The 27636-nt window shown below is 47.0% G+C and overlaps 1 protein-coding gene across 4 annotated transcripts in view; it reads right to left on the bottom strand.

The window, feature by feature from the left end:
• Positions 1–27636, bottom strand: part of OMA1 (OMA1 zinc metallopeptidase) — an 87627-nt gene that overhangs the window by 42842 nt on the left and 17149 nt on the right. For 3 of the 4 annotated variants that reach the window (XM_040360833.1, XM_040360834.1, XM_040360835.1), the window contains exons 4-6: positions 18503–18676; positions 5928–6035; positions 766–894 (exon numbers count right to left, since the gene is read on the bottom strand). In XM_040360833.1, coding sequence (XP_040216767.1) covers positions 766–894; positions 5928–6035; positions 18503–18676 — 411 coding nt within the window. The remainder of the gene's footprint in view (positions 1–765; positions 895–5927; positions 6036–18502; positions 18677–27636) is intronic. The other variant, XM_040360836.1, reaches the window with a different exon arrangement.

The raw sequence follows: 27636 nt of genomic DNA, 5'->3' as shown, positions 1-27636 counted from the left end.
CAAAGTGCAATTGTCATTTTCACAGTAAATTTTTATAGCATTTTTTGCTGTGAAAATGACAATGGTCCCAAAAATGTGTCAAAATTGTGCGATGTGTCCGCCATAATGTCGCAGTCATGGAAAAAAAATCGCTGATCGCCGCCATTAGTAATAAAAAAAAAAAAAATGCAATAAAACTATCCCCTATTTTGTAAACGCTATACATTTTGCGCAAACCAATCGATAAACGCTTATTGCGATTTTTTTTTTTACCAAAAATAGGTAGAAGAATACGTATCGGCCTAAACTGAGGAAAAATATGTTTTTTTTATATATTTTTGTGGGATATTTATTATAGCAAAAAGGAAAAAATATTGTTTTTTTTCAAAATTGTCGCTCTATTTTTGTTTATAGCGCAAAAAATAAAAACCGCAGAGGTGATCAAATACCACCAAAAGAAAGCTCTATTTGTGGGGGGAAAAAGGACGCCAATTTTGTTTGGGAGCCACGTCGCACGACCGCGCAATTGTCAGTTAAAGCGACGCAGTGCCGAATCGCAAAACCTGGCCGGGTCCTTTACCTGCATTTTGGTCCGGGTCTTAAGTGGTTAAAGCTCTCGCGAGCGGGGAACCCCTTAACCCTCTGTTACCTTGAGCGGTACGGTCTCCCTTTATTCTGTAAAATGTTGTGCAAACTTTTTGCACTATAAAAATCTTGTACTATAATAATAATAATAAATAATAATAGGCTTGCTGGATTTCGACTGTGTAATCCTCATTCCGTTACCTCTTGTAGTTTAGACTGGATCCACTGGCCGACCACAGCGAGAGTGTCCATGGGGCAGATGGCCCAGATCATGACCAAAGAGATCAGGAAGAGGACGTCCAATAAATGGCTCACACTGAGCTTCTCTGCCTGCAAGGAAAATAGAACAGCTTTGTTTTTAAAGTCTATAGTGAGCAAGACAATTCCACAAATATCTCCTTCACTATAGAGAAAATTGAGTACTGTCCGTGATACTTTTTTTATTTGCACTAACATACAATTTTTCAGGACAAGCTTTCGGGGTGTTACCCCTTCTTCAAGGTCCAAGCAGTGACTGCTTGGACCTTGAAGAAGGGGTAACACCCCGAAAGCTTGTCCTGAAAAATTGTATGTTAGTGCAAATAAAAAAAGTATCACGGACAGTACTCAATTTTCTCTATCACAATTGCACTAATACGGCTACAATCACGTCAAGTCCTTCACTATATAAAGAGAAAAAAAATTGGAGCTCATTCTCAAAAAAATATTTCTTAGGGAAAAGGAATATTTCTGCCATTAACCACTTCAGCCGCGGACCATATTGCTGGTCAAAGACCAGAGCACTTGTTTTGCGATTCGGCACTTCGTCGCTTTAACTGACAATTGCGCGGTCGTGCGACGTGGCTCCCAAACAAAATTGACGTCCTTTTTTCCCCACAAATAGAGATTTATTTTGGTGGTATTTGATCACCTCTGCGGTTTTTAGTTTTTGCGCTATAAACAAAAATAGAGGGCCAGATTCACATAGAAATGCCCACGCGCAGCGTTTCAGAGATACGCTACGCCGCCGTGTCTTACCTGGCTCTAAGTCGAATCCAGGAAGATTTTGCGCCGTAAGTTACGGCGGCGTAGTGTATCTCTCGGCACGTAATTCAAATCGGCGGGTAGGGGGCGTGATTCATTTAAATGAAGCGCGTCCCAGCGCCGATTGAACTGCGCATGCTCCGTTTTGAAAATTCCCGCCGTGCTTTGCGCTTAGGCCCCGTACACACGAGAGGATCGATCCGCTGAAATTGATCCACGGACCGGTTTCAGCGGATAGATCCCCTGGTGTGTACAATCCAGCGGATATTTCTCCGCGGATTTTTTCCCCCGGGGATGGATTTCCAGCGGATCAAAATCTCTTAACATGCTAAGAAATCGATCCGCTGGAATCCATTCCAACGGATTGATCCGCTGGTCTGTACAGACTCACCGGATCAATCCGTCCGAATCCATCCCCTGCATGCATCGTAATGATTTGACGCATGCGTGGAAGTCCTTATATGACAGCGTCGCCGTGTCATCATCGCGGCGACGGCGCGATGAGTCACCGCGGACGGAATTCCATTAGTACAACCATGAGATCAAAATCCGCCAGAGGATTTATCCGCGGAAACGGTCCGGAGGACCGTTTCCACGGATAAATCCTCTCGTGTGTACTAGGCCTAAGTCACGTCTAAGTTAATTTTTTGAACTTAGACGTGACTTACGTCCATCCCTATTCACGGACGACTTACGCAAAAAAATTAAAAAATTTGACGCGGGAACGACAGCCATACTTTAACATGGCAAGTCTATCTATACGCCGCAAAATAGCAGCTTTAACTATACGCCGGGAAAAGCCGACTAGCGACGACGTAAGAGAATGCGACGGCCGCGCGTACCTTTGTGGATCGACGGGAAAAGCTAATTAGCCTACCCGACGCGGAAAACGACGCGAACTTCACCCAGCGGGCGCCGAAGTATTGCACCTACGATCCGAAAGGCGTACGAAGCCGTACGCCTGTCGGATCGAAGCCAGAAGCCGTCGTATCTTGGTAATGTGGAAACCTCTAGGGTTGGGATTATGTGGGCAACGCATAATCCCAACCCTAGAGGTTTCCACATTACCAAGTTTAAAGGGATGATGGCAACTACATGGTCAATTGTATAGGCTGGTTTATTTACAAAGCCGTCGTATCTTGGTTTGAGGATTCAAACTAAGGATACGGCGCGGCAAATTTGAAAGTAAGCTACGCCGGCGTACTCGCTCTGTGAATCTGGCCCAGAGCGACTATTTTTTACTTTTTGCTATAATAAATATCCCCCAAAAATATATAAAAAAATATTTTTTTTCCTCAGTTTAGGCCGATACGTATTCTTCTACATATTTTTCGTTAAAAAAAAAAAATAAACGTTTGATTGGTTTGCGCAAAAGTTATAGCGTTTACAAAATAGGGGATGGTTTTATGGCATTTTTATTAATATTTTTTTTTTACTAGTAATGTCGGCGATCAGCGATTTTTTTTCGGTACTGCGACATTATGGCGGACACTTCGGACACTTTTGACACATTTTTGGGACCATTGGCATTTTTATAGCGATCAGTGCTATGAAAATGCATTGGATTACTATAAAAATGCCACTGGCAGGGAAGGGGTTAACACTAGGGGGGCGGGGGAGGGGTTTAGTATGTTCCCTGGGTGTGTTCTAACTGTAGGGGGGGTGGCCTCACTAGGGGAAATGACTGATCGCTGTTCATACATTGTATGAACAGAAGATCAGCATTTCCCCCCCTGACAGGACCGGGAGCTGTGTGTTTTAAACGCCTGTGCGAACGCAGCCGTATGTCTGCGCTGTAATGCGTTTTTACCAACTTTTCTTTCTGCCTCTTCCTTACTGACTTTACTATACCCTGCCATCATTAAGGCTGCATTCACACCTGAGCGTCGGTCGTTCGGTGTTTTTTTTGGGCGTTTTTTTCTGGCGTTTTGTCGCGCGTATTTGCGCGTTTGCATACAGCGTCGTGCGACGTTTTTGTACTTCGGCGTTTTTTATTTTAGCCAATAGGAAAAATGATCATCTTTTCATCACTTGTTGCTATGTTGGTAGATTTTTTTAATTTTCTGCATGGGCGACAAGTTCTATTTATTAAAGCGACGAAACGCCCGTAGCAAACGCCCGTTGTCGCTCAATTCGCGCGTTTCCCATTACTTTCTATGGGGAAAAAAAACGCTCAAATACGCCCAAACCGCACGATACGCGCAACAAAAAAAGGTCCGGGACTTGTTTGAGCTTCGCGCGACAGGCGTTTGGGCGTTCAGGTGTGAACAGTCACCATAGGGAATAATGTTAATTCTCCCCTCTGGCGTTTGTGAGCAGTGCGCTTCAGGCGTAAAAACGCCTAGGTGTGAATGGGGCCTAAGAGGTTTTCCACCAGCTCGTTCCACCTACTCAAAGTGGCGTAAATCCCATCAGACGCCCCCAGTGCAGCACAACCCCCGCCCCCCCCCCCCTCAATGACCATTACCGAGGAAGCCCAGACCGCCTGTTAAATCCCATCCCCCCCACTGCCGCGCCAAGTGCCGGGAAGACTCCAGGCCCGGCTAGGCCTTTTAGTTTTGCAGGGGAGCAAAGATTGAGTATTGATCCGCAGAAGGTCCATAATTCAGTACTTGTCTCTGCCAGACGGCCTAAAAATATATCATTACTATGAAATGATCCAATTAAGTTTTTATAGCCAGCGCCGGAGAGAGAGGACGCACGGCCTGGAACACAAGACCCCAGCCAATACCCTCCCCCCACAGCTTGACATGCACAGCCCAGACTTGCATGGGGGGGCTGCAGCTGAGGCTCATCGCTCGCCGGTGATGGAAGCATTCCTTGTGGTTTTTATGCGATCCAAGAGATCATTCAAGGCTCACACACATTAACCACGTCAGCCCCGGAAAAATTGGCTGCCCAATGAGCGGGCCATTTTTTTTTCGATTCGGCACTGCGTCGCTTTGACTGACAATTGCGCGGTCGTGCGACGTGGCTCCCAAACAAAATTGACGTAATTTTTTTCCCACAAATAGAGCTTTATTTTGGTGGTATTTGATCAAAAGAATAGTGCCAATTTTGAAAAAAAAAAAAAAAAAAACACACACAATGGGCTAGATTCAGCAATGAATTACGCCGGCGTATCTATAGCTACGCCGGCGTATCTTTTTTCTGTATTCAGAAAGCAAGATACGCCGACATTAGCCTAAGATCTGACTGGCGTAAGTCTCTTACGCCGTCGTATCTTAGGGTGCATATTTACGCTGGCCGCTAGGTGACGCTTCCGTCGTTTTCGGCGTAGAATATGCAAATGACCTAGATACGCCGATTCACAAATTTACGTACGCCCGGCGCTATTTTTTTACGTCGTTTACGTTAGTCTTTTTCGGCGTAAGGTTACTCCTGCTATTAGGAGGCGCACGCAATGTTAAGTATGGCCGTCGTTCCCGCGTCGAAATTTAAATTTTTTACGTCGTTTGCGCAAGTCGTTCGCGAATAGGGCTGGACGTAATTTACGTTCACGTCGAAACCAATGACGTCCTTGCGGCGTACTTTGGAGCAATGCACACTGGGAAATTCCACGAACGGCGCATGCGCCGTTCGGGAAAAACGTCAATCACGTTGGGTCACCAAAAATTAACATAAAACACGCCCCCTCATCCGCATTTGAATTACGCGCGCTTACGCCGGCCCCATTTACGCTACGCCGCCGTAACTTAGAAGGCAAGTGCTTTGTGAATACAGCACTCGCCTCTCTGACTTACGGCGGCCTAGCGTAAATACGATACGCTGCGCCGCCGTAACAATGCGCGCCCCTACCTGAATCTAGCCCAATATTTTGTACTTTTTGCTATAATAAATATCCCCAATTTTTTTAAAAACAATTTTTTCATCAGTTTAGTCCAATACGTATTCTTCTACATATTATTGTTAAAAAAAAAAAAAAATGCAATAAGTGTCTATTGATTGGTTTGCGCAAAAGTAATAGCGCCTACAAAATAGGGGATAGACTTATAGCATTTTCATTATAATTTTTTTTTTTTTACTAGTAATGTCGGCGATCTGCGATTTTTATTGGGACTGCGACATTATGGCGGACACATCGGACACTTTTGACACATTTTTTGGACCATTCGCATTTATACAGCGAAAAAAATAGTGCTATAAAAATGCACTGATTACTGTGTAAATGGCACTGTCAGGGAAGGGGTTAACCACTAGGGGGCGATCAAGGGGTTAATTGTGTTCCCTAATGTGTGTTCTAACTGAAGGTTACAACAGATGCAGATCGCTGTATATATCATCAGGTGTACCTGCAGCAGATTTGGGAGGGGGGACTGAAGTATACTCTGCGTACTCACCGTGTGATCTAGAATAGTGTGCGCCATTTCATGACTCAGAATGAAGGCAAGCTGGTTACTGTCCGCCACCGCGTCCAACATACCGGTGAACACAAATATTTGACCGTTCTGCAAAAAAAAAACACGCCATCTTTATAAATATAACATTCCCATCACACCCAAATTTTACATCAACACTACAGGCAGTACTTATTTTACCAATTGAACTGCAACTCAATTTATACAAGTGCTTTGGATTACAAGCATGTTCCCGGACCGAATTCTGCTCGCAATCCAAGGTTTTACAGTACAGTGGAACCTCTGATTGCGAGTAACACGGTTAACAAGCGTTTTGCAATACGAGCGCTGTTTTTTTGAAAATCCTGACTCGGTTTGCGAGTGTTGTGTCACAAAACGAGCAGGATTCAAGCCACAGCGGTGTGCAGTACCGCGTTTGGCCTCAGTTGCGGGGGCGTTGAGCCGAGCGGAGCCGATCGGAAATACTCCCAAGCCTTTTCAAGGTTTTCCAAGTTCAGCCGAGCTGGGCTTTTCGAGTGTTTGCAAAGCTCTCCGGCGCCCCCCCCCACCTGTGGCCACATGCGATATTGCATGCCATAGAAGTTAAAGCGGGAGTTCACCCATTTTTTTTTTTTCTCCCCTTAGATTCCTGCTCGTTCGGTCTAGGGGAATCGGCTATTTGTATTAAAATATGATCCGTACTTACCCGTTTTCGAGATGCATCTTCTTCCGTCGCTTCCGGGTATGGGTCTTCGGGAGCGGGCGTTCCTTCTTGATTGACAGTCTTCCGAGAGGCTTCCGACGGTCGCATCCATCGCGTCACTCGTAGCCGAAAGAAGCCGAACGTCGGTGCGGCTCTATACTGCGCCTGCGCACCGACGTTCGGCTTCTTTCGGAAAATCGTGACGCGATGGATGCGACCGTCGGAAGCCTCTCGGAAGACTGTCAATCAAGAAGGAACGCCCATTCCCGCAGCCCATACCCGGAAGCGACGGAGAGGATGCATCTCGTAAACGGGTAAGTACGGATCATATTTTAAAACAAATAGCCGATTCCCCTAGAGAAAACGAGCAGGAATCTAAGGGGGAAAAGTGCCCTCTAAGGGTGAACCACCGCTTTAATGTGGAACAAATTATGTTCGTTTCCAATGACTTCTATGGGGAAACTCGCTTTGATATGCAAGTGCTTTGGATTACAAGCATTCTCCTGGAACGGATTATACTCGTTATCCAGGTTCTACTGTAAATTGTTGCCCACAATATATATGTTGTCCGTTTGCCATTTCAGCCTAAGCGCAGCAATTTTGTATTTTTCAAGCAATAAAAACCTGACAGGGGTTTAAACCTTTCCCAGCTTCATCCAAAATAAAAAAAATAAAAAATAATAATAATAATTTAGGTTTTGGATTCACTTACTTACTGGGGTCCAATCATAAATGTTTTCACCCAAGATTGACACAACTGTCACCCGGTATTCGCACAAGGGAAACCAATTATACAAATGTGTGCATCTAGGGTGAAAATATTTATAAATGGATCCTTTCTTGTATGTTGTGGAAACTACCAAAGAAATATTGGATAGTTTTAGGTATGGGGGTGGGGGGAGGGGGTAGATATGACACCTCGGATACTTCTCTAGAAAAAAGAGATTTTTAATACAGCTTACCTGTAAAATCTTTTTCTTGGAGTACATCACGGGACACAGAGCGGCATTCATTACTATATGGGTTATATGGAGTACCTTCAGGTGATGACACTGGCAATCTCAAACAGGAAATGCCCCTCCCTATATAACCCCCTCCCATAGGAGGAGTACCTCAGTTTTGTAGCAAGCAGTATGCCTCCCAAAATGGTCCCCAAAAGAGGGGTGGGAGCTCTGTGTCCCGTGATGTACTCCAAGAAAAAGATTTTACAGGTAAGCTGTATTAAAAATCTCTTTTTCTTTATCGTACATCACGGGACACAGAGCGGCATTCATTACTATATGGGATGTCCCAAAGCAATGCTTACAATGAGGGGAGGGAGAACATCTCCAAGACAACAGGATTTAATTTAGAGATATACTCAAATCATAATAAATCCAACTTAGTTGAGAAAAATAATTTTAAATTTTAAATTTAACTCAAAAAAGGGGAGCCCCCGGAATCCGAGGGTCTCAAGCTGCAGCCTGCAGCACTGCCTGCCCAAAGGCTGTATCCGTATTCCTTCTTATGTCCAACTGGTAGAATTTTGTAAACGTGTGGACAGAAGACCAGGTTGCCGCCTTGCAAACTTGAGCCATAGAGATCTGGTGGTGTGCTGCCCAGGATGCGCCCATGGCTCTAGTAGAATGAGCCTGTAATGATACTGGAGGAGGCAACCCTTTCAAGCCGTAGGCCTGAGTGATTAATTGCTTAATCCACCTCGAGATGGTGGATTTTGCAGCTGCCTGCCCCTTCTTGGGCCCATCCGGTAAAATGAACAACACATCTGTTTTCCGGATCTTCTCTGTAGCTTTAAGATAGGCCTTCATGGCCCTGACAATATCCAAGGTATGCAGCAACCCTTCCTTTTTGGAAGTAGGTTTAGGAAAGAAGGATGGTAATACCAAATCCTGGTTTAGATGAAAACTGGATATAACCTTCGGTAGGAAGGAAGGATGAGGGCGGAGAACGACCTTGTCCTTATGAAAAATAAGATATGGTTCCTTACAGGATAAGGCCGCCAGTTCCGATACTCTTCTTGCGGAAACTATGGCGACCAAAAATACTAACTTCCTTGTCAGTAAAACCAAAGGAATTTCAGCCAACGGCTCAAAAGGTTGTTTCTGGAGGATTTAACTGGAGGATTAATACGTAAGACCCCTTGAAGGAAGGTCTTAACTAGCGAGTGGGTGGCCAGCGGCCGCTGAAACCACACTGAAAAAGCTGAAATCTGTCCTTTGATTGTGCTTAATGCCAGTCCTTTATCCACTCCTAGCTGGAGAAAACTTAATACTCTATCGATGGTAAACTTGCGAGAAAGCCATAGCTTGGACTCACACCAGCCTACATAGGCCTTCCAGACCCTGTAATAAATCACCCTAGAGACCGGTTTACTGGCTCTGATTAGGGTAGAGATTACTTTCTGAGACAGACCTCTACCCCTGAGAATCAGGGATTCAGCTTCCAGGCCGTCAAATTTAGATGCCGTAAGGCAGGGTGGAGGATCGGACCTTGCGATAGCAGGTCTGGCCGTAGAGGAAGAGTCCAAGGGTCTCCCACTACCATCTTTAGGATTAGTGAGTACCATGCCCTTCTGGGCCATGCTGGAGCTACCAGGATGACTGGTATGTGCTCCACCCTGATCCTGCGCAGCAGGCGGGGTAGTAACTGGAGCGGGGGAAAAGCATAAAGAAGTTTGAACTGAGGCCAAGGGCAAACCAGCGCATCCGTTCCGCAGGCCATCGGATCCCTTGAGCGGGATATGAACCTGTCTAGCTTCTTGTTGAGTCTCGATGCCATGACATCCACGTCCGGCACTCCCCATCTTTGGCAGAGTGCTTGAAAGATTTGTGGATGTAGAGACCATTCCCCCGGCAACAGAGTCTGGCGGCTTAAGAAGTCCGCCTGAAAGTTGTCCACTCCTGGAATGAATATTGCCGATATGCAGGGCACATGAGCCTCTGCCCATAGGAGAATCAAGCTCACCTCTCTCTGGGCGGCTTGACTCCTGGTCCCCCCTTGGTGATTTATGTATGCCACGGCCGTGGCATTGTCTGATTGAATTCTCACCGGGAACCCCTGCAATTTGGACGTCCAAGCCCTGAGGGCTAGTCGAGCAGCTCTGAGCTCCAAGATGTTGATGGGCAACTGCCTCTCTGGCTTTGCCCAAGTACCTTGGCGAGTGCAACCATCCAAAATTGCTCCCCAGCCCGTCAGGCTGGCGTCTGTGGTCACTATCTTCCAAGCCACTGGGCTGAAAGACTTCCCCTTCAGTAGATTCTGAGGGTCTAACCACCAACACAGACTTTGTCGGACTCTTGATGAGAGCGGCAACGGGATATCCAAGGCCTGTGGCCTCCTGCTCCATGCTGACAGGATGGCTGCCTGCAGGATGCGAGTGTGGCTCTGGGCGTACGGTACTGCCTCGAATGTGGCCACCATCTTGCCTAGTAACCTCATACATAGGCGAATAGTCGGTTCTTTCTTGCTTAGAACCAGTAGGATTAATTCCTTGATGGCTTTGACCTTCATCAGAGGTAGAAACACCCTTTGTTGTTCTGTGTCTAACCTCATGCCGAGATATTCCAACTGCCTTGTGGGCTGGAATGCTGACTTTTCTCGATTTAGGACCCAGTCGAACCTCTCGAGGTATTGGACCGTGAGGGCCACTGCTCGTTCCAAGCCAGGAGACGAGTGATCTATAACTAGGAGGTCGTCCAGGTATGCTAGGATCGTGACCCCTTGGATCCTTAGCTTGGCTAGGATTGGAGCTAGGACCTTCGTGAACACCCGGGGGGCCGTAGCCAACCCGAAGGGAAGCGCCACGAATTGGAAATGACGCGAAGCCACCATAAAGCGTAGATATCTTTGATGTGGCTGATAAATTGAAACATGAAGGTAGGCATCCTTTATGTCTATGGACGCCATGAAGTCGTCCTTTTGGAGTGTGGCAGCTGCTGACCGCACGGATTCCATCCGAAATGAGCGGACTTTTAGGTATGCATTTACCATCTTTAGGTCCAAAATTGGCCTGACATCTCCATTGGACTTTGGGATGATGAATAGGTTGGAGTAGAAACCCAGCCCCTGTTCCAGGACTGGTACCTCTACTATTACTTCCTGGGAGAGTAGATGATTTAATGCCGACATTAATGCGGCTCCCTTCTCCGGATCGTTTGGAATCCTTGACTCCTGGAAATGAGGAGGAGGAAACCTTAGGAAGTCTAATTTGTAGCCCGTGGCCACGGAAGACCGTACCCACTTGTCGGGAATGCTGGCTTCCCAAACCTCTGAAAAGAGACGCAGCCTTCCCCCCACCTTCGTGGGTGGGGGCGCCCCTTCATAGGGTCGGCTTGGGGGCTGGTTTTGCTGGTTTGCGAAACCACTGCTTCCTGCCTCTAGCAGCCTGTCCCTGCGATTTGCTGTTGAAGCTGAAGTTTGCTTTCGCAGGAGGCCGTCGATACTGTTTGGCATTAGAGGGCCCCTGCCCAGGGGAGTACTGTCGTTTAAACGCAGGCCCCTGAAACTTCTTCTTAGTTGGCAAAAGAGTGCTTTTGCCGCTTGAAATGGTCTGAATGTATTTATCCAGGTCTTCTCCGAAGAGTCGTCCTCCATGGAAGGGGAACCCTACCAGGAGCTTCTTGCATGGGGGCTCGGCCTCCCAGCTCTTTAACCATAAGAGTCTTCTCATATGGATAAGGGATAACGATAAACGTGACGCTTGCTGGATAGAATCCTTAATCGCGTCTACCGTAAAGCGTATGGCCCTAGGGACATCCGAAAATTCTTCTGCCTGCTGGGCAGGAATAAGCTTAAGCATCTGCTTAGTTTGATCCGATAATGCTTGAGCAACCCCAATCGCAGCCACAGCTGGCTGCACTACTGCCCCTGCAGTAGTGAAGGAGTTTTTAAGTAGTGCTTCCAAGCGTTTATCAACCGGATCCTTGAACACCTGTATGTTTTCTACAGGGCATGTTAAAGATTTGTTAACACATGAGATGGCTGCGTCCACCGCAGGGGTAGCCCATCTCTTGGAAAATTTATCTTCCATAGGATATAGGGCAGAGAATCTTTTAGGTGGTAAAAAGATCTTATCTGGCTTGCTCCAATCTTGGAACAAAACTCCCTCTAGCAGAGGATGGATCGGAAAAACTGCGTTGTTTTGAGGCGCCCTTAGTGAGCCCAAAGCTGAAACCGTCGATACTTGGAGATCTGGTACTGGCAAGTTGAATGCACTATGGACCAAGTCCGTTAAGGCTTGAACCCACCAGCTCTCCCCTTGGGAGATTGCTCCAGACTCCCCTGTATCCGGATCCTCGATCCCCGAACCTACTTGGTCCTTGTCCAAGAGGTCGTCCAATTCCCCTGAGGAAAGGACCTCCTCTTCTGAGGGTCCACGCTCGGGCGACGGAGATCTATTCCGTTTTCTGCCCCGCATAGCCGTGGCTATCATTTTTTCCATTCTTTTTTCCATCTCCTTTAAAGAGGTGAGTAATACCTCGTCCGTGACCATCTTAGGGTTGGACTGACCCGAGCCAGCTCCAGCCCCAGATCCCGATGGCCCCAAGGCTCCCTCTCGGGAAAGCAGCGGCATAACTTTGTCCGAGACCTCAGACTCTCTGGGGGAATCCCCACCTCTTGTACCCTCTGACCCGGATGCCATGGTACAATACCGAGGTACGCCTGCTAACTTATCGGTATTTGGAACTATAATAGTTAATTGCCCAAACACCTGTTTGGGGGATAAAAAATGCCTTCTCTCCCCTTGATGGATCTTTTTCTTTTTTTTTTTTTTTTTTTTAAATCCAAGAAAGAAAAAACATTCTGTCCCCCTTAGTAGTATTGCCAAGAAAAAACTACTGAGATAGAAAAGAACAGCCTATTTCTAGGCTTGAAGACAGTCTTATGAAGACTGTAATATCTTTTCTGGCCACTGTGTGTCCTCGGCGCCCCGTGCTGCCGCTCTGGTCTTTTCCTCCTCAGTTCCAGCATAGACTGAGCTGATGGAACGAAAAAGGAAGGGCCGCCCCTTCCTTAAGCAACTGACCCGCCCTTCCCCCCTCAGCTAACGGCGCGAAATTGCGCCTATAACACGGGGACGCGCGCGCGCCGACGGGGGGGGGGGTCGGGGGAAGGGAGTCCTCTCCACGAGGAGGCCAGCGTTTGCCTGTCATCTTTTCAGGCTTTGAGGAGGAAGAACCGATGCAGCATCGCCTGGAGGCTTGCAGGTAAGCACAGCTCTCTGAACACACACACACACACAGCCCCACTCAATGCTTTTCAATACTACCAGGGAGGTCACTTCTTATGGGGAATAACACATAGAGCCATCCTATCATTAAGATATGTGACTTGCTTTGCCAGATGCAGCGCATAACTTTAGGCATGTCCCCTGTGACCCCCCAGAAAAAACCTGCTAAGAACCAAGTTCCGCAAGTTTCCCCTCACTTACCTGCTCCATGCCGCAGGACTTTGCCAAGCAAGAGGCCCAATCTTCCCCCATCTCCGTGGGGCTGTCTAGACCTTCAGGCCCTGGGTTCCTATGAAGGATCCACTGTCCTGGGCCCATATAGCACTCTGGCAACAGAAACATTAGGCCCCCAAAGGTTTCTAAGTTCTGGGCCCAGGGTCCAGCTCTCTAAAAAGAAAAGCATTATGGGCTATACCCCAAGTGTTTGTGGTCCGGTTACTGACCACTTTAGCGCTGAGGCCTTTGGACAGAACCGGTTAGCTCACCTAATCCCAAGGATGCGGAGGCAAGCTAAACCATGACCAACACCTAAGACACTGGCGTAAAAACTGAGGTACTCCTCCTATGGGAGGGGGTTATATAGGGAGGGGCATTTCCTGTTTGAGATTGCCAGTGTCTACACCTGAAGGTACTCCATATAACCCATATAGTAATGAATGCCGCTCTGTGTCCCGTGATGTACGATAAAGAAAACAACAACAAATCCTTTGGAATCGCAGACAAAAAGAAGTCGTCCTACAAGAAGACAAAGGCCCAGATTCTCAAACGAGATACGCCGTCGTATCTCTGAGTCTGAGCCGTCGTATCTATGCGCCTGATTCTTAGAATCAGTTACGCATAGATTTGTATTAGATCCGACCGGCGTAAGTCTCTTACGCCGTCGGATCTTAACTGCATATTTACGCTGGCTGCTAGGGGCGTGTACGCTGATTTACGCCTAGAATATGTAAATCAGCTAGATACGTAAATTCACGAACGTACGCCCGGCCGACGCAGTACAGATACGCCGTTTACGTTAGGCTTTTCCCGGCGTAAAGTTACCCCTGGTATATGAGGCGTACATGCGGCGTACCAATGTTAAGTAATTTTACGTTGTTTGCGTAAGTCGTCCGTGAATGGGGCTGGATGTAATTTACGTTCACGTCGAGACCAATGCGGCGTACTTTGGAGCAATGCACACTGGGATATTCCACGGACGGCGCATGCGCCGTTCGTAAAAAGCGTCATTTACGTGGGGTCACATAACATTTACATAACACACGCTCACATCTTCCAAATTTGAATTAGGCGGGCTTAGGTCGGCCTATTTACGCTACGCCGCCGCAACTTACGGAGCAAGTGCTTTGAGAATACTGCACTTGCCCGTCTAAGTTGCGGAGGCGTAACGTAAATCGAATACGTTACGCCCGCTCAAAGATACGCCGCTGTACGTGAATCCGGGCCAAAGTGCGGAGACTCCTCTCTGGATGAGCGCAGAGTCAGCCTGGATGTGCAGGGAGAATAATTACACAATCTCGCCAGTCCAGGACTTCAGGCATTTTAAAGCATTAAGATGGTATCAGGATTTCCTTCCAAATGCAGCAGCTGTGTCCTGTGATCTTCCCTGCCAGCTACTCCCATGATCCAACACTCCCAAATCCTCACATACGGGAGATAAAACATATGTGCTTATATGTATGTGTGGGATAAATATATATATATATATATGTGTATTTATTAGGGTTGCACCAATACCGTTACCAGTGCTGATACCGAGTATTTGCACGACTATTCGTCAAAGTGCTCCGATACCTGAACCCGGTACCTTTGAAGTGCGATTTGAGCTCATAAAAAATGAAGGAACTCAAATCGCAAGGCAAAGAATCACATGCAATATTGTCGCCCGTACTATTCAATATTTATCTCCGCCCTCTCTTCTCGAAATCATCAGTAACCAGAATTTAGTCTACCATTCCTACGCGGATGACACCCAACTCTACTTTCGTATCAGCAACAAAAAGGATCATTATCTCGCAATAGAGAAATGCCTTACTCTGATGGAGAACTGGATGACGGAGAGTTACCTTAAAGCGGGAGTTCACCCAATTATATATTTTTTTATCTTTTCCCCTTAGATTGATGCTCGTTTTGTCTAGGGGAATCGGCTATTTGTATTAAAATATGATCCGTACTTACCCGTTTTCGAGATGCATCTTCTCCGCCGTTTCCGGGTATGGGTCTTCGGGAGCGGGCGTTCCTTCTTGATTGACAGGCTTCCGAGAGGCTTCCGACGGTCGCATCCATCGCGTCACTAGTAGCCGAAAGAAGCCGAACGTCGGTGCGGCTCTATACTGCGACTGCGCACCGACGTTCGGCTTCTTTCGGAAAATCGTGATGCGATGGATGCGACCGTCGGAAGCCTCTCGGAAGACTGTCAATCAAAATAGGAACGCCCAGTCCCGCAGCCCATACCCGGGAGCGACGGAGAAGATGCATCTCGTAAACGGGTAAGTACGGATCATATTTTAAAACAACTAGCCGATTCCCCTAGACAAAACGAGCAGGAAGCTAAGGGGAAAAAGGGTCATGTGCGGGTGAACCTCCGCTTTAAACTCAATAAATCAAAAACAGAACTTCTTCTGTTCCACGCCAACCGAAAGAGACTTGCCATGACAACATGAACACCCCCGCCCATTTTGGGACAAACCATCACCCCCAGCACCAAAGTCAAAAGTCTCGGAGTCACCATTGACTCGGACATGACAATGGATGCACAAATAGGACCAGTAGTCAGCGAAACCCACCGCCTGCTACGTAGACTCATTGGCCCGGATTCACAGACAGCGGCACACATTTATGCCGCCGTAGCGTATCTCCTTTACACTACGCCGACGCAGCGCAGAGAGGCAAGCATGGAATTCACAAAGCACTTCCTCCCAAAACTGCGCTGGGTTTCCTAGGCGTAAGCCGGCGCAGGTGGAAGTGGGCATGAGCCATGCAAATGAGGCGTGACCCCATGCAAATGATGGGCCGAGCTCCAGACAGATATACGTATAACGAACGGCACATGCGCCGTCCCGTGGACGTATATCAGTGCGCATGCTCACAAACACGTCGGAACAACTGCCTAAGATACGCCGGATCACTGCCTACGGCGTGAACGTAACCTACGCCTAATCATATTCACGTCCAACGTAAACTATGCAGGCTTGTGTTCTCTGGTGCAGACCTTTGCATGGACGCTGCCGAGTTACACCTGCTTTCTGGGGCTTAACTTTACGCCGGACGTACAACTTACGCGCACCAGTCGTAGCCTGCGTCGGGGCGCATGTACGATCGTGAATCGGCTTATCTCCCTCATTTGCATATTTGAATAGAAAATCCATGGGAGCGCCACATGTGTCCAGCGTAAATATGCGCCCACTCTACGCCGGCGTAGGCAAGTTACGTCGGTGGAATGAAGCCTGTTTTTAGGTGTATCTTAGTTTTGTGGGCCCGGCGCACAGATACGACGGCGCATATTTGCACTTACGCGGCGTATCTCGAGATACGTCGGCGTAAGTGCTTTTTGAATCCGGGCCTTCCCCTTTATCCCAAAAGAAGACATAGCAGTCGTGGTGGGAACGATAATCAACTCCAGACTCGACTATGCAAACGCCCTTTACCTCGGACTCCCAAAATACCAAATTGCTTGTCTGCAAGTCGTCCAGAATACCGCGGCAGGACTTGTAACAGGAAAAAAACCATGGGAATCAATCTCTCCCTCCCTTAGGGCCCTCCACTGGTTGCCCGTAAAAGATCGAATTACGTTTAAGGCGCTCTGCCTGACGCACAACTGTGTACAAGGAAGTGCGCCCCAATATCTATGTGAAAAATTAAAATGCCACAACCCCAATCGCGTCCTCCAATCTACCAACCAAAATCTACTTAAAATACCCAAGGCCTGCTACAAGTCCAAAGGAGTCCAAGGACCTCGACTGTGGAAAGCATTACGGACCAGCATCCGAACGGAAAAGAATCACCTGGCCTTCAGAAAAAAACTCAAAACCCATCTATTCTGAAGGCAATGGACACCAAGCGCCCAGAGGCGATTCAGTTCGCATGTGTAGCGCTATATAAGTTTTTCACTCACTCACTCACTCAATATTAACAGGAATGTGGTGCAATTTCAGTCCGAATCACATGCCGTTTCACACACCACTCCTGTGTGAACCCAGGCTTGTCAAAGTGATTTCAGCCTGGGCTTAAACAGGAGTGGTGCAGGAAACCACATGCGATTCAGACAGGTATTGCATGCGATTCTTTGCAGTATGATTTGAGCCAATTCATTTTATATAGGCTCAAATGGCACGGCAAAGGTATCAGTGATACTTGACACAACGTATCGGTATTCATTTCGTACTCACCGGTAAAATATTGAGATATATATCACACATATACATATATATACACACACACACACACACATATATATATATATATATATATATATGCATACATACATATACATACACACACTTGAAAAAGTATTCATACCCCTTGAAATTTTCCACATGTTGTCATGTTACAACCAAAAAACGTAAATGTATTTGATTGGGATTTTATGTGATAGATCAACACAAAGTGTCACATAATTGTGAAGTGGAAGGAAAATTATAAATGGTTTTCAATTTTTTATTTTTATTTTTACAAATAAATATGTGAAAAGTGTGACATGCATTTGTATGGCGTAATTTTACTGTCCCCCCTCTTCATTGTAAAGTGCTGTGCAAACTGTTGGCGCCATATAAATCCTGTATAATAATAAAAATTATATTCTAAGTTGCTGCCTCACTCCTATCTGGTGGTACAGTTTATGGGTTTTCTTCTTGTTTTTATTTTACTAATTGTATTTTTACTTGTTGTTTTGTACTGATTGAGCCGGGGAATGTGTTTTGTATACCTTAATTTATTGAAAATTGAATAAAAAAACAAACAAAAAACAATCTTCTCAGAAGGTGGATGGGGGGGCTCAACTCCAGTAAACTGATTTTAAGTCTAGCTGATATTTATTGTATGTCTCAGAGCAGGTGGAGAGAAAAAATTGCATGGGGGGAGGGGCCCCAAGATTTTTTTTTCCCTGGGTCCAATCAACATTAAAGACGGCCCTGGGTGTGCTAGGTGTGCCTGGCCACACCCTAATCCTAATGTTGGCAACCTGTCAATGGTGGGCAGGTGACGGGTAAACCACAATCCTTCCTTGCCGACCCTCAGAACCTGGACAGGAGAGGCGGCGGTGGGTGGAATTTATTGGAACTGATCTGTATTTTCCTCCTGCAGCAGCTGAAAGTAGGCTTCTCCTCCTCTCACTTTGGTCAACATTCAACTGCCACAGGAGGAAAATATAGGGGATTGGTACTAATATATGGCACCCCTCCTGTTCCATTTCCTTCTGTTGCCCGGGTCCCTCATGTGCTCCCCCCTATTGTTTCAGAATGGAGAGCGGGGAAGAGGCCAGTAAATATGTCAAAAGCATATGTGTTGAAGGTTTGGGGTGCGCACCCTAATGCAATTGGCTGCGCACACCTGTGTTTGTAGCCCAAAACCTATATTTCTCCACAGCGCCACATCAAACATCGAGCCCCCAAACCCCTCGGAGATTATAAATGGCAATTCGGTGTATCTCACCGGCAGCACAAAAGCGTTAATGGCCGGCTTGTCCACCACATGTAGCGTCCACTCAATCTTGGCCACCTCAGGCACGTCGCTGTTGCAGGCGATAAGATGTCGGACAATCGTCTTAACCTGCTGATAACGCTCGTCCTTCTCGGCAACCATCTCATCCTTAAACTCTTCAATCGTCTGCAAAAAAAAAAAAAAAGGTAACACGAGAGAGAGAGAGATAGGTGCAATCTGGAAACACACAGCTCAGCAAATTCCGGCCTTTAATCTCACTTTCATTTGAAAATTTCATATCTGGTCTCGGTTGGGAGCGGGGGCCGAGTCGCCGGCTCCTCTGAACTGGGGAGGACCCCTGAAAGGATATACGCCACGCGGCGCCCGTCAAAATCAGTTTATCATCGGAGAGAGAGAGAGGGGAAATTAAAATGGAGGACGGAGGGATTTGCTGCCTTTGGGAAAAAGTGCTGAGAAAGGGGATGGATTTTTTTTCTTCCCATACAGACAAGAGAGAATGTAAAGAAATAAGGGAGAGCGCGAGAGATATTCAGCTCTTCAGGTTTTCTGTGGACGAGCGGGATTAAAAAGAACATCAGGCAAGTGCGGAAACATTTACCTTTATATCGGGGGATAGACGGGGATTTCTTCTAGGAAAACAGCTTCGCGTTAAATTTCATCAACATGCGCTACTCGATGGTCAACAAGGCACCTCGAAAGTACATCTCCGCTATGAAAAAAAAAACGCACCCACTGGCTACATTATAAGATACACCCAACCTAGTACGGCCTTACATGTTTTCTGCACTTTTTGTGATTTGGCATTTAACCACTTAAAGCGGGAGTTCACCCGTACATAACACTTTTTCCCCTTAGATTCCTGCTCGTTTTGTCTAGGGGAATCGGCTATTTGTTTTAAAATATGATCCGTACTTACCCGTTTACGAGATGCATCCTCTCCGCCGCTTCCGGGTATGGGCTGCGGGAATGGGCGTTCCTATTTTGATTGACAGTCTTCCGAGAGGCTTCCGACGGTCGCATCCATTGCGTCACGATTTTCCGAAAAGAAGCCGAACGTCGGTGCGCAGGCGCAGTATAGAGCCGCACCGACGTTCGGCTTCTTTCGGCTACTAGTGACGCGATGGATGCGACCGTCGGAAGCCTCTCGGAAGACTGTCAATCAAGAAGGAACGCCCGCTCCCGAAGACCCATACCCGGAAGCGGCGGAGAAGATGCATCTCGAAAACGGGTAAGTACGGATCATATTTTAAAACAAATAGCCGATTCCCCTAGACCAAATGAGCATCCATCTAAGGGGAAATTTTTTTTATGGGTGAACGCCCGCTTTAAGGACCGGACCAATATGCTGCTAAATGACCCAAGGGGTTTTTACAATTCGGCACTGCGTCGCTTTAACTGACAATTGCGCGGTCGTGCGACGTGGCTCCCAAACAAAATTGGCGTCCTTTTTTCCCCACAAATAGAGCTTTCTTTTGGTGGTATTTGATCACCTCTGCGGTTTTTATTTTTTGCGCTATAAACAAAAATAGAGCGACAATTTTGAAAAAAATGCAATATTTTTTACTTTTTGCTGTAATAAATATCCCCCAAAACAAATATAATTTTTTTTTTTTGTTCCCTCAGTTTAGGCCGATACGTATTCTTCTACCTATTTTTGGTAAAAAAAAAAAAAAAAATCGCAATAAGCGTTTATCAATTGGTTTGCGCAAAATTTATAGCGTTTACAAAATAGGGGATAGTTTTATTTATTTATTTATTTTTTACTACTAATGGCGGCGATCAGCGATTTTTTTCGTGACTGCGACATTATGGCGGACACTTCGGACAATTTTAAGACCATTGTCAGTTTCACAGCAAAAAATGCATTTAAATAGCATTGTTTACTGTGAAAATGACAGTTGCAGTTTGGGAGTTAACCACAGGGGGCGCTGTAGGATTTAGGGTTCACCTAGTGTGTGTTTACAACTGTAGGGGGGTGTGGCTGTAGGACTGACGTCATCGATCGAGTCTCCCTATAAAAGGGATCACTCGATCGATGCAGCCGCCACAGTGAAGCATGGGGAAGCCGTGTTTACATACGACTCTCCCCGTTCTTCAGCTCCGGGGAGCGATCGCGAGGGGGCGGCTAGAAACGAATAGCCGCGCCCTCGTCCCGGATCACTCCTGAAGCCACGGGAACCGCCGCATGTACGGGGGGGGGGGGTCCCGATCGGACCTCCGACCCACGTCTAGGCAGGGACGTACAGGTACGCCAATGTGCCTGTCCATGCCATTCTGCCGACGTAAATGTTAATGCCACGGTCCGGAAGTGGTTAACTGACAATTGCGCGGTCGTGTGACGTGACTCCCAAACAAAATTGACGTCCCTTTTTCCCCACAAATAGAGCTTTCTTTTGGTGGTATTTGATCACCTCTGCGGTTTTTATTTTTTCCGCTATAAACAAATAAATGTGTCAATTTTGAAAAAGGCAATATTTTTTTACTTTTTTTTTTTTTTAGGTACTTATATAGCGCTGTCAATTTACGCAGCACTTTACATATACCGTATTTATCGGCGTATACCGCGCACTTTTTTCCACATAAAATTAGGGGAAAATCGGGGGTGCGCGATATACACCAATAGCATACCTCGGAGGGGGACGAGCGCCCGCCGGAAATCACTGAGCTGTCATCTCCTCTCGGCTCTCACGTCACACATGCACAGTCCTGCCTCCGCCACCAGCATTGGACCAGTGTTCTGTCTGTCACAGGAGATGGTCCAATGCCGATGGCAGAGGCGGGACTGTCCATGTGTGACGTGAAAGCCGAATGAGAGGAGATGATGGCTCAGAGATTTTTCTGGCGGGCGCTCGTCCCACTCTGAGGTATGTGAGGTATGTGTGACAGCCGCTTGACCTCTTCGAATATAACTCAAATTATTCCCCCTTATCTAAGAAACTTGAGGTTGATCTCCAAATGTGGTCAGTATATGATCGGTCCTCAATTGACAGGGTTATTTCTATTAAATTAATGTTGCTACCTAGAGTGTTGTATTATTTTCGCTCATTACCTATCGATTTGAATGGGGCAGACTTACAAGCTAAACTTTTTATTTTTTTCCAGAAAATTCCCTCTTAAAATTGGGGTACGCGTTATACGCCGGCGCGCGTTATATGCCGATAAATACGGTACATTGTACATTCACACCCTCAAGGAGCTTACACGCTAAGGTCCCTAACTCACATTCATATACTAGGGCCAATTTTAGACAGAAGCCAATTAACCTATCAGCATGCCTATGGAGTGTGGGGGGAAACCGGAGTCCCCGGAGGAAACTCACGCAAGGCACAGGGAGAACATGCAAACTCCAGGCAGGTAGTGTCGTGGTTGGGATTCGAACCAGCGACCCTCTTTACGGCTAGGCGAGAGTGCTACCCACTACACCACTGTGCCGCCCACCACTTTTTGCTATAATAAATATATATCCCCCAAAAAAAATATATAAAAATTTAATTTTTTCCTCAGTTTAGGCCGATACGTATTCTTCTACATATTTTTGGGGGAAAAAAATAAAAATCGCAATAAGCGTATATTGATTGGTTTGCGCAAAAGTTATAGCTCCTACAAAATAGGGGATGGATTTATGGCATTTTTATTATTATTATTATTTTTTTATTATTAGTAATGGCGGTGATCAGCGATTTTTATCGTGACTGCGACATTATAACGGACACATCGGACACTTTTGACACCATTGTCATTTATACAGCGATCAGTGCTATAAAAATGCACCGATTACTGTGTACTTTGGCAGGGAAGGGGTTAACCACTAGCAGGCAATGAAGGGGTTAAAGTTCAAAGGTCAGCTAGGGTTAGGGCCTAAGGTTTCTCATTAAAGAATATGGCTAGGACTCAGGAATTTGAACAGGGACCTCCCCCAGAGGTCAAAGGTCATAAGGCGGGTTCACAGAGGTCAAATGTCACAGGGTGTGGCTGACCCACCCCCACCAAAGTGTACCGCCTACCCCAACTAAGTCGGGGAATGAACAAGTCGGGGAATGAACAAGTCGGGGTAAGCGTCTTAACCCTAACCCTGTCCTAGGGAGTGATTCTAACTGTGTGTGGACTGGGCTACAAGTGACACAACAGTGATCACTGCTCCCGATGACAGGGAGTAGTAGATCAGTGTCCTGTCACTAAGCAGAATGGGGAAATGCCTTGTTTACATAGGCATCTGCCTGTTCTGTATCTCCGTGACACGATCGTGGGACACCGGCGGACATCGAGTCCGCAGGTCCTGCGGGCACGGTCACGGAGCACGCGGCGGGCACGCACGCGCCAAATTTAAAGCAACGTACAGGTACGTTGCTTTGTGCAGCCGTGCTATTCTGCCGACGTATATCGCCGCTAGGCGGTCTGCAAGCGGTTAAGGTGTATTCTTGCACAATTTCCTCTCAGAGGGTCGGGCTGGAATCTAGGAACACGCTGGCTGTATGTTTACCAGCCTGTGCTGGTGATTAAAAGCAATGATCTATAAGGACAGATGAATCACCCTTCCACTTTTTCTTCCATCACAGAAAACATAAACCCAGGACGGTGAACTTTAACGCGTTTCATGCTGTGCTGCACTTAAGCAGAGTACACTCTTGTATGGTTTTAATGAAAAAAAAAAAAAAAAAGGAAGAAGCTCTTTCTACGCCAACAGGTATAAAACAACCCAGAAATGTTATTTGCACACTGTCCACAAATGAGGTCTCCATTCGCCTCCCACCTGATGGGCTCTGAGTGGCCCCCTCTGGTGACCGGTGAAAGGCACAGCAGGTATCTGCGCTTCCAAACAGAAGCTGGCACAAGAGAAAATTGTTCCATCCAGGCAATTTGCGGGGAGAGGAATAAAACCGTACAAGACGGAGGCGGTGAAAGCAGAATTCACAGAGACAATAACAAAGTAATTAAAGAAGAACGCCATTCAGAATCGGGGAATATTTTGCTTCAACTTACAGTGGTTGTAAAGCAGGGGTGCCCAAACTTTTGAAGAGCGAGGGCCACTTAAGCAACTTGGTAACCGGTCACAGGGCACAATAAGGGGAGCAGGCAGATGGCAGGTCCATGTCCACTCTGCATATGCAGAGCAGACTGGGACACAGCCCACTCTACTCTATTGGCCCACCGATTTGCCCAGATCTTTGGCTCAATAGGAGGTGAACGGAGGGTCCGATTGGGTCGGACTAACCATGTCAAAGGGGCCTAAAGCTTTCTATAGAGCATTTGGTATCACTCTGCCTGTGACAGGAGTTGGCGCTATACACGAAGCATCGGCTTATGCCAACCTGCCCATCCCAGAGCAGAAGATCGCGGGCCACATCAGAGGGCTCCGCGGGCCACATGGCCATTGGTTGGGCACCTGTCAGGGACCTGCCAATAGGCTCCGGCGTGCACGCATGCGCACACATACTAATGGCCAGAATCAGCATCAGTCACCTATTCATGTGCGCAGGCGCTTTCCTTATGCACACAGTTATGCGCCAAATGCGCGCATCTGTGCGCCAAATGTGCGCGCGCATGCGCCTACTACACGGGCGCACGACGGCGTGAACGCGCGCGTGCTCGTTAATGTGCGATTGGCGCCACTCGGCCTTTAAAAAGCGAGCAGCTGCAGTGACACTTTGCTGTCTGATCTGCAGCTTTGTATCAGTGAAACCTGTAACCTGTTACCCTTAACCGACTCCGTCTGACCTTCCGACCCTCTCCACTCCAACCCCTGGCTTGCCTCTGACTCCGCTCTGCTCTCCTGCCCATCGTTACCAGACCCTGTGCCTGAATCTGACCACGTTTCCTTTAACCACCTGATTATCTGCTAACCCGGCTTGCTTCACCAGCTCCCGCTATCCAGTGCCTGTACCAGCTCCAGAGACGCTGTCTCCTGCACCCACCGTCCCGAAGGACCACCAACCGTGCCGGACTGCTGTCATCACCAGGCACTCCTACCTCGCCGCGCTCCCGAGCTTGCTGTCCCCACTCCAGCAGCTCCAGAGCCGGGGCTGTAAGAGAGGCCTCTTCCTGCACACTAGGCTCTGGCTACAAGGTACGTTCCAGTACATAACAGCACCCCTGTTGTAAAGGTTTGCTTTATTTTTTTAAATAACAAACAAGTCATACTTACCTCCGCTGTGCAAGTGGCTTTGCACAGAGTGGCCCTGATCCTCCTCTTCTCGAGTAGCCCGGAGAAGCACTCTCCTTCGTGGACACCCGTTCGGGCGCACTCCCGTGTCCCGCTGCTGCGTCCATAGACAGCAGTACTCGGCTCCGCCCCCACGTCATTGGATTTGATCGACAGCAGCAGGAGCCAATGGCGGCACTGCTATCAATCTATCCAATCAGGACACGGGACACCGCCTGGAGCTGGTGTGCTTGTTCCTGTCGTGGGAATTACGGGGCTCAAGTAAATATAAGTCCTTAGATACATTAGTCCTTGGTCACTATGTGGATTGTGTGGGCAGATCTATAGGACTTTTCGAACCGCAATGGGAAAATGTGATTGCATAGGGCCGGCATGTCCAAAGTCCGGCCCGCGGGCTAATCACTGCACGGTTTTTAACGGCCCGCCGGGTTATTTAGACATATATATCTTTTGTGGCCCCCGACGATCTGCCACAAAAGATGTCTATGCCTTGGAACTGGACAAGGAGGAGGCAGGACGAGCGGCGCCGCCGTACACACACAGGAGAATTTCCTGTTTACGGACGGCCTCTGTAATAGGAAGTCCCGCGCTGCCATTGGACGACTGTTCTGTCCATCAAAGGAGGTGGGACTTTCTATTAAAGAGGCCGCTGTGTAAACAGGAGATTCGCTTGTAATACATTTTTGGCGCTCGCGAGTGCATTCCTGGCAAATATGGTGCTGCATTCCTGGCAAATATGGTGCTGCATTCCTGGTAAAGGTGGTGCATTTCTGGCAAATCGTGCTGCATTCCTGGCAATAGCGAGTGCATTCCTGGCAATACTGCTGCATTCCTGGCAATGGTGAGTGCATTCCTGGCAATGGCGAGTGCATTCCTGGCAATAGCGAGTGCATTCCTGGCAATGGCGGGAACCGGCTCCCTTATCAGCTCCGAGCATCCTCCTCCTTGATGGCCTTCCGTAAGGGCTTGAAAACACTGCTTTTTTCACAAGCCTACGGATAGACACTTGGCCATCCAACTCTTAGCAGGACGCTGCCTTAATCCCAGGCTGTGGTCCATGGTCAGGGAGTAGGGATAGGCTTTTTGTGTCCTCTTTTTGTTTTCTTATTTATTATTCTTGATTTTATAATTTTTTACACTGAAATAATAATAATAAAAAAATTATCACTTTTATTCCTATTACAAGGAATGTAAACATCCCTTGTTATAGAAAAAAGCATGACAGGTCCTCTTAAATATGAGATCTGGGGTCAAAAAGACCTCAGATCTCATATTTAGACTTAAATGCAAGAAAAAAAAAAAAAAAAAGGAAAATTTGTCATTTAAAAAAATGACAACAAAAAAATTGTCTCTTTATGACGCTGGGCGGGACTGACGTTTTGACGTCACTTCCGCCCAGCAAAGCTATGAGGACGGGTGGGGGCCATCTTGCCCTCACTCGAGTCCTCACTGAAGAGCCAGCAGCATCCGATCTCCTCCGCCGCTACCGACGGCTCCGGTAAGCGGCGGAGGGCGCGGAAGAGCGGCGGGAGGGGGGGGCCCCCTCTCCCGCCACCGATTACGACGATCTTGCGGCGATTCCGCCGTGGAGACCGCCGTTATCATTTACGCGCCCGCCCACAGAAGAGATGGATACCTCGGTTGTGGCAGCAGCTGCTGCCGTTACAGAGATATCCATCTTTAAAAAGAGGACGTATATATACAGTGGGCGGGCGTTAAGTGGTTAATGTCTGCAAAGAATATTCTATGACTCATCTCTCTGTGTAGACTGTTAACATGTTAAATAAGGCTGGCTCTTGAAAGGCCTTTCATTGTGTGATAACACTGTTTAAAGCCTATTGATGCTCAGAGGTGTGAATACCTTACTGTCAGAGACGGAACATCTGTCTAAAGATGTGGATTGAGGGGGATATATTGTGTGATGGTGTTTTGTTTGAATTCTTTTAATGAAGGAATGTGACTTCTCAGGTGCAGTGATAATTATAGCCCGGCGCCGAGATGTCTGGAATGTTTAGCAATTAGCCATCTGAAGGTGTATTGAAGCCCCCCCCCAGGGTGTGAGGTGTGGGTGGAGAGTTTGATTGTTCCTTTCATGCTTAAACTGTATATAACCTTGAGAGCTAACCATTAAAGTTGTCTTGCATTTTAAACCAGAACACAGAGCAAGTCTCGTTATTCTGGGAAATGGGATGTCTGATGTCTGTTGGAGGGTTGGAGTGTCAGATGAGCTGTCGTGGGTTGATGGAAGGTCGTAAACGGTGGTGACCGTTACAATGAGTAAGTGCTAACTGTAGTGAAAAATGCAATAGCTTTTACTTTATCCTGTTATAAGAAGATATAATAAGTGTTTGAAGAAGTGCAGCAAAATCTGGACTCCTTTTTTTGCCTGTGCATCTGCAGACAAGCTGTGGTGTTTTTTTGGAAGATACAAGTGTTACTCTTTAGGGTGCAAAATGAAAAAGGAAGCACTCACATTGCCACATCCGTAAATTTGAGAAGAAACAAGAAAAAGGGGTACTCAGAGAGTAACCATAGGCCGGACTTTAGAGGCGTAGGAAACAATGAAGAAGTAGAAAAAATAACAGTATTTATTGAAGAAAATATAATATAATATAGTGAGAGCGTTCAAAAATTGTTAAAAGTCATTTAAAATTATACAATTTGTACAGTGAGCCCGTGTGCGTCAACGCGTTTCGCCGTTAGGCTTCTTCAGGATAAAAGATGGATGAAGGATGGATGGCCGCACTCCAGAAACCATACAGGTTGTCTTTTATTAAATGAACAGCAAATACATCACCAGACCAAAACAACAGGAACAGGGGAACAGCCGACGTTTCGCACAAACTCAGTGCTTATTCATGGCTTCTTCAGGACACGATCAAGGTTCAGAGAGGTAGCAAAAAGTGAGCGAGTCTCACTGTCTTATAGTGGAATGGGCCTTGTGTACAAATATCCAATAGCAGTG

Source organism: Rana temporaria, chromosome 7 (genome assembly GCF_905171775.1).
Source record: "Rana temporaria chromosome 7, aRanTem1.1, whole genome shotgun sequence".
Classification (NCBI taxonomy): Eukaryota; Metazoa; Chordata; class Amphibia; order Anura; family Ranidae; genus Rana; species Rana temporaria.
The sequence above is the reverse complement of the archived record's forward strand: the minus strand, read 5'-3'. Positions and strand labels throughout refer to the sequence as shown.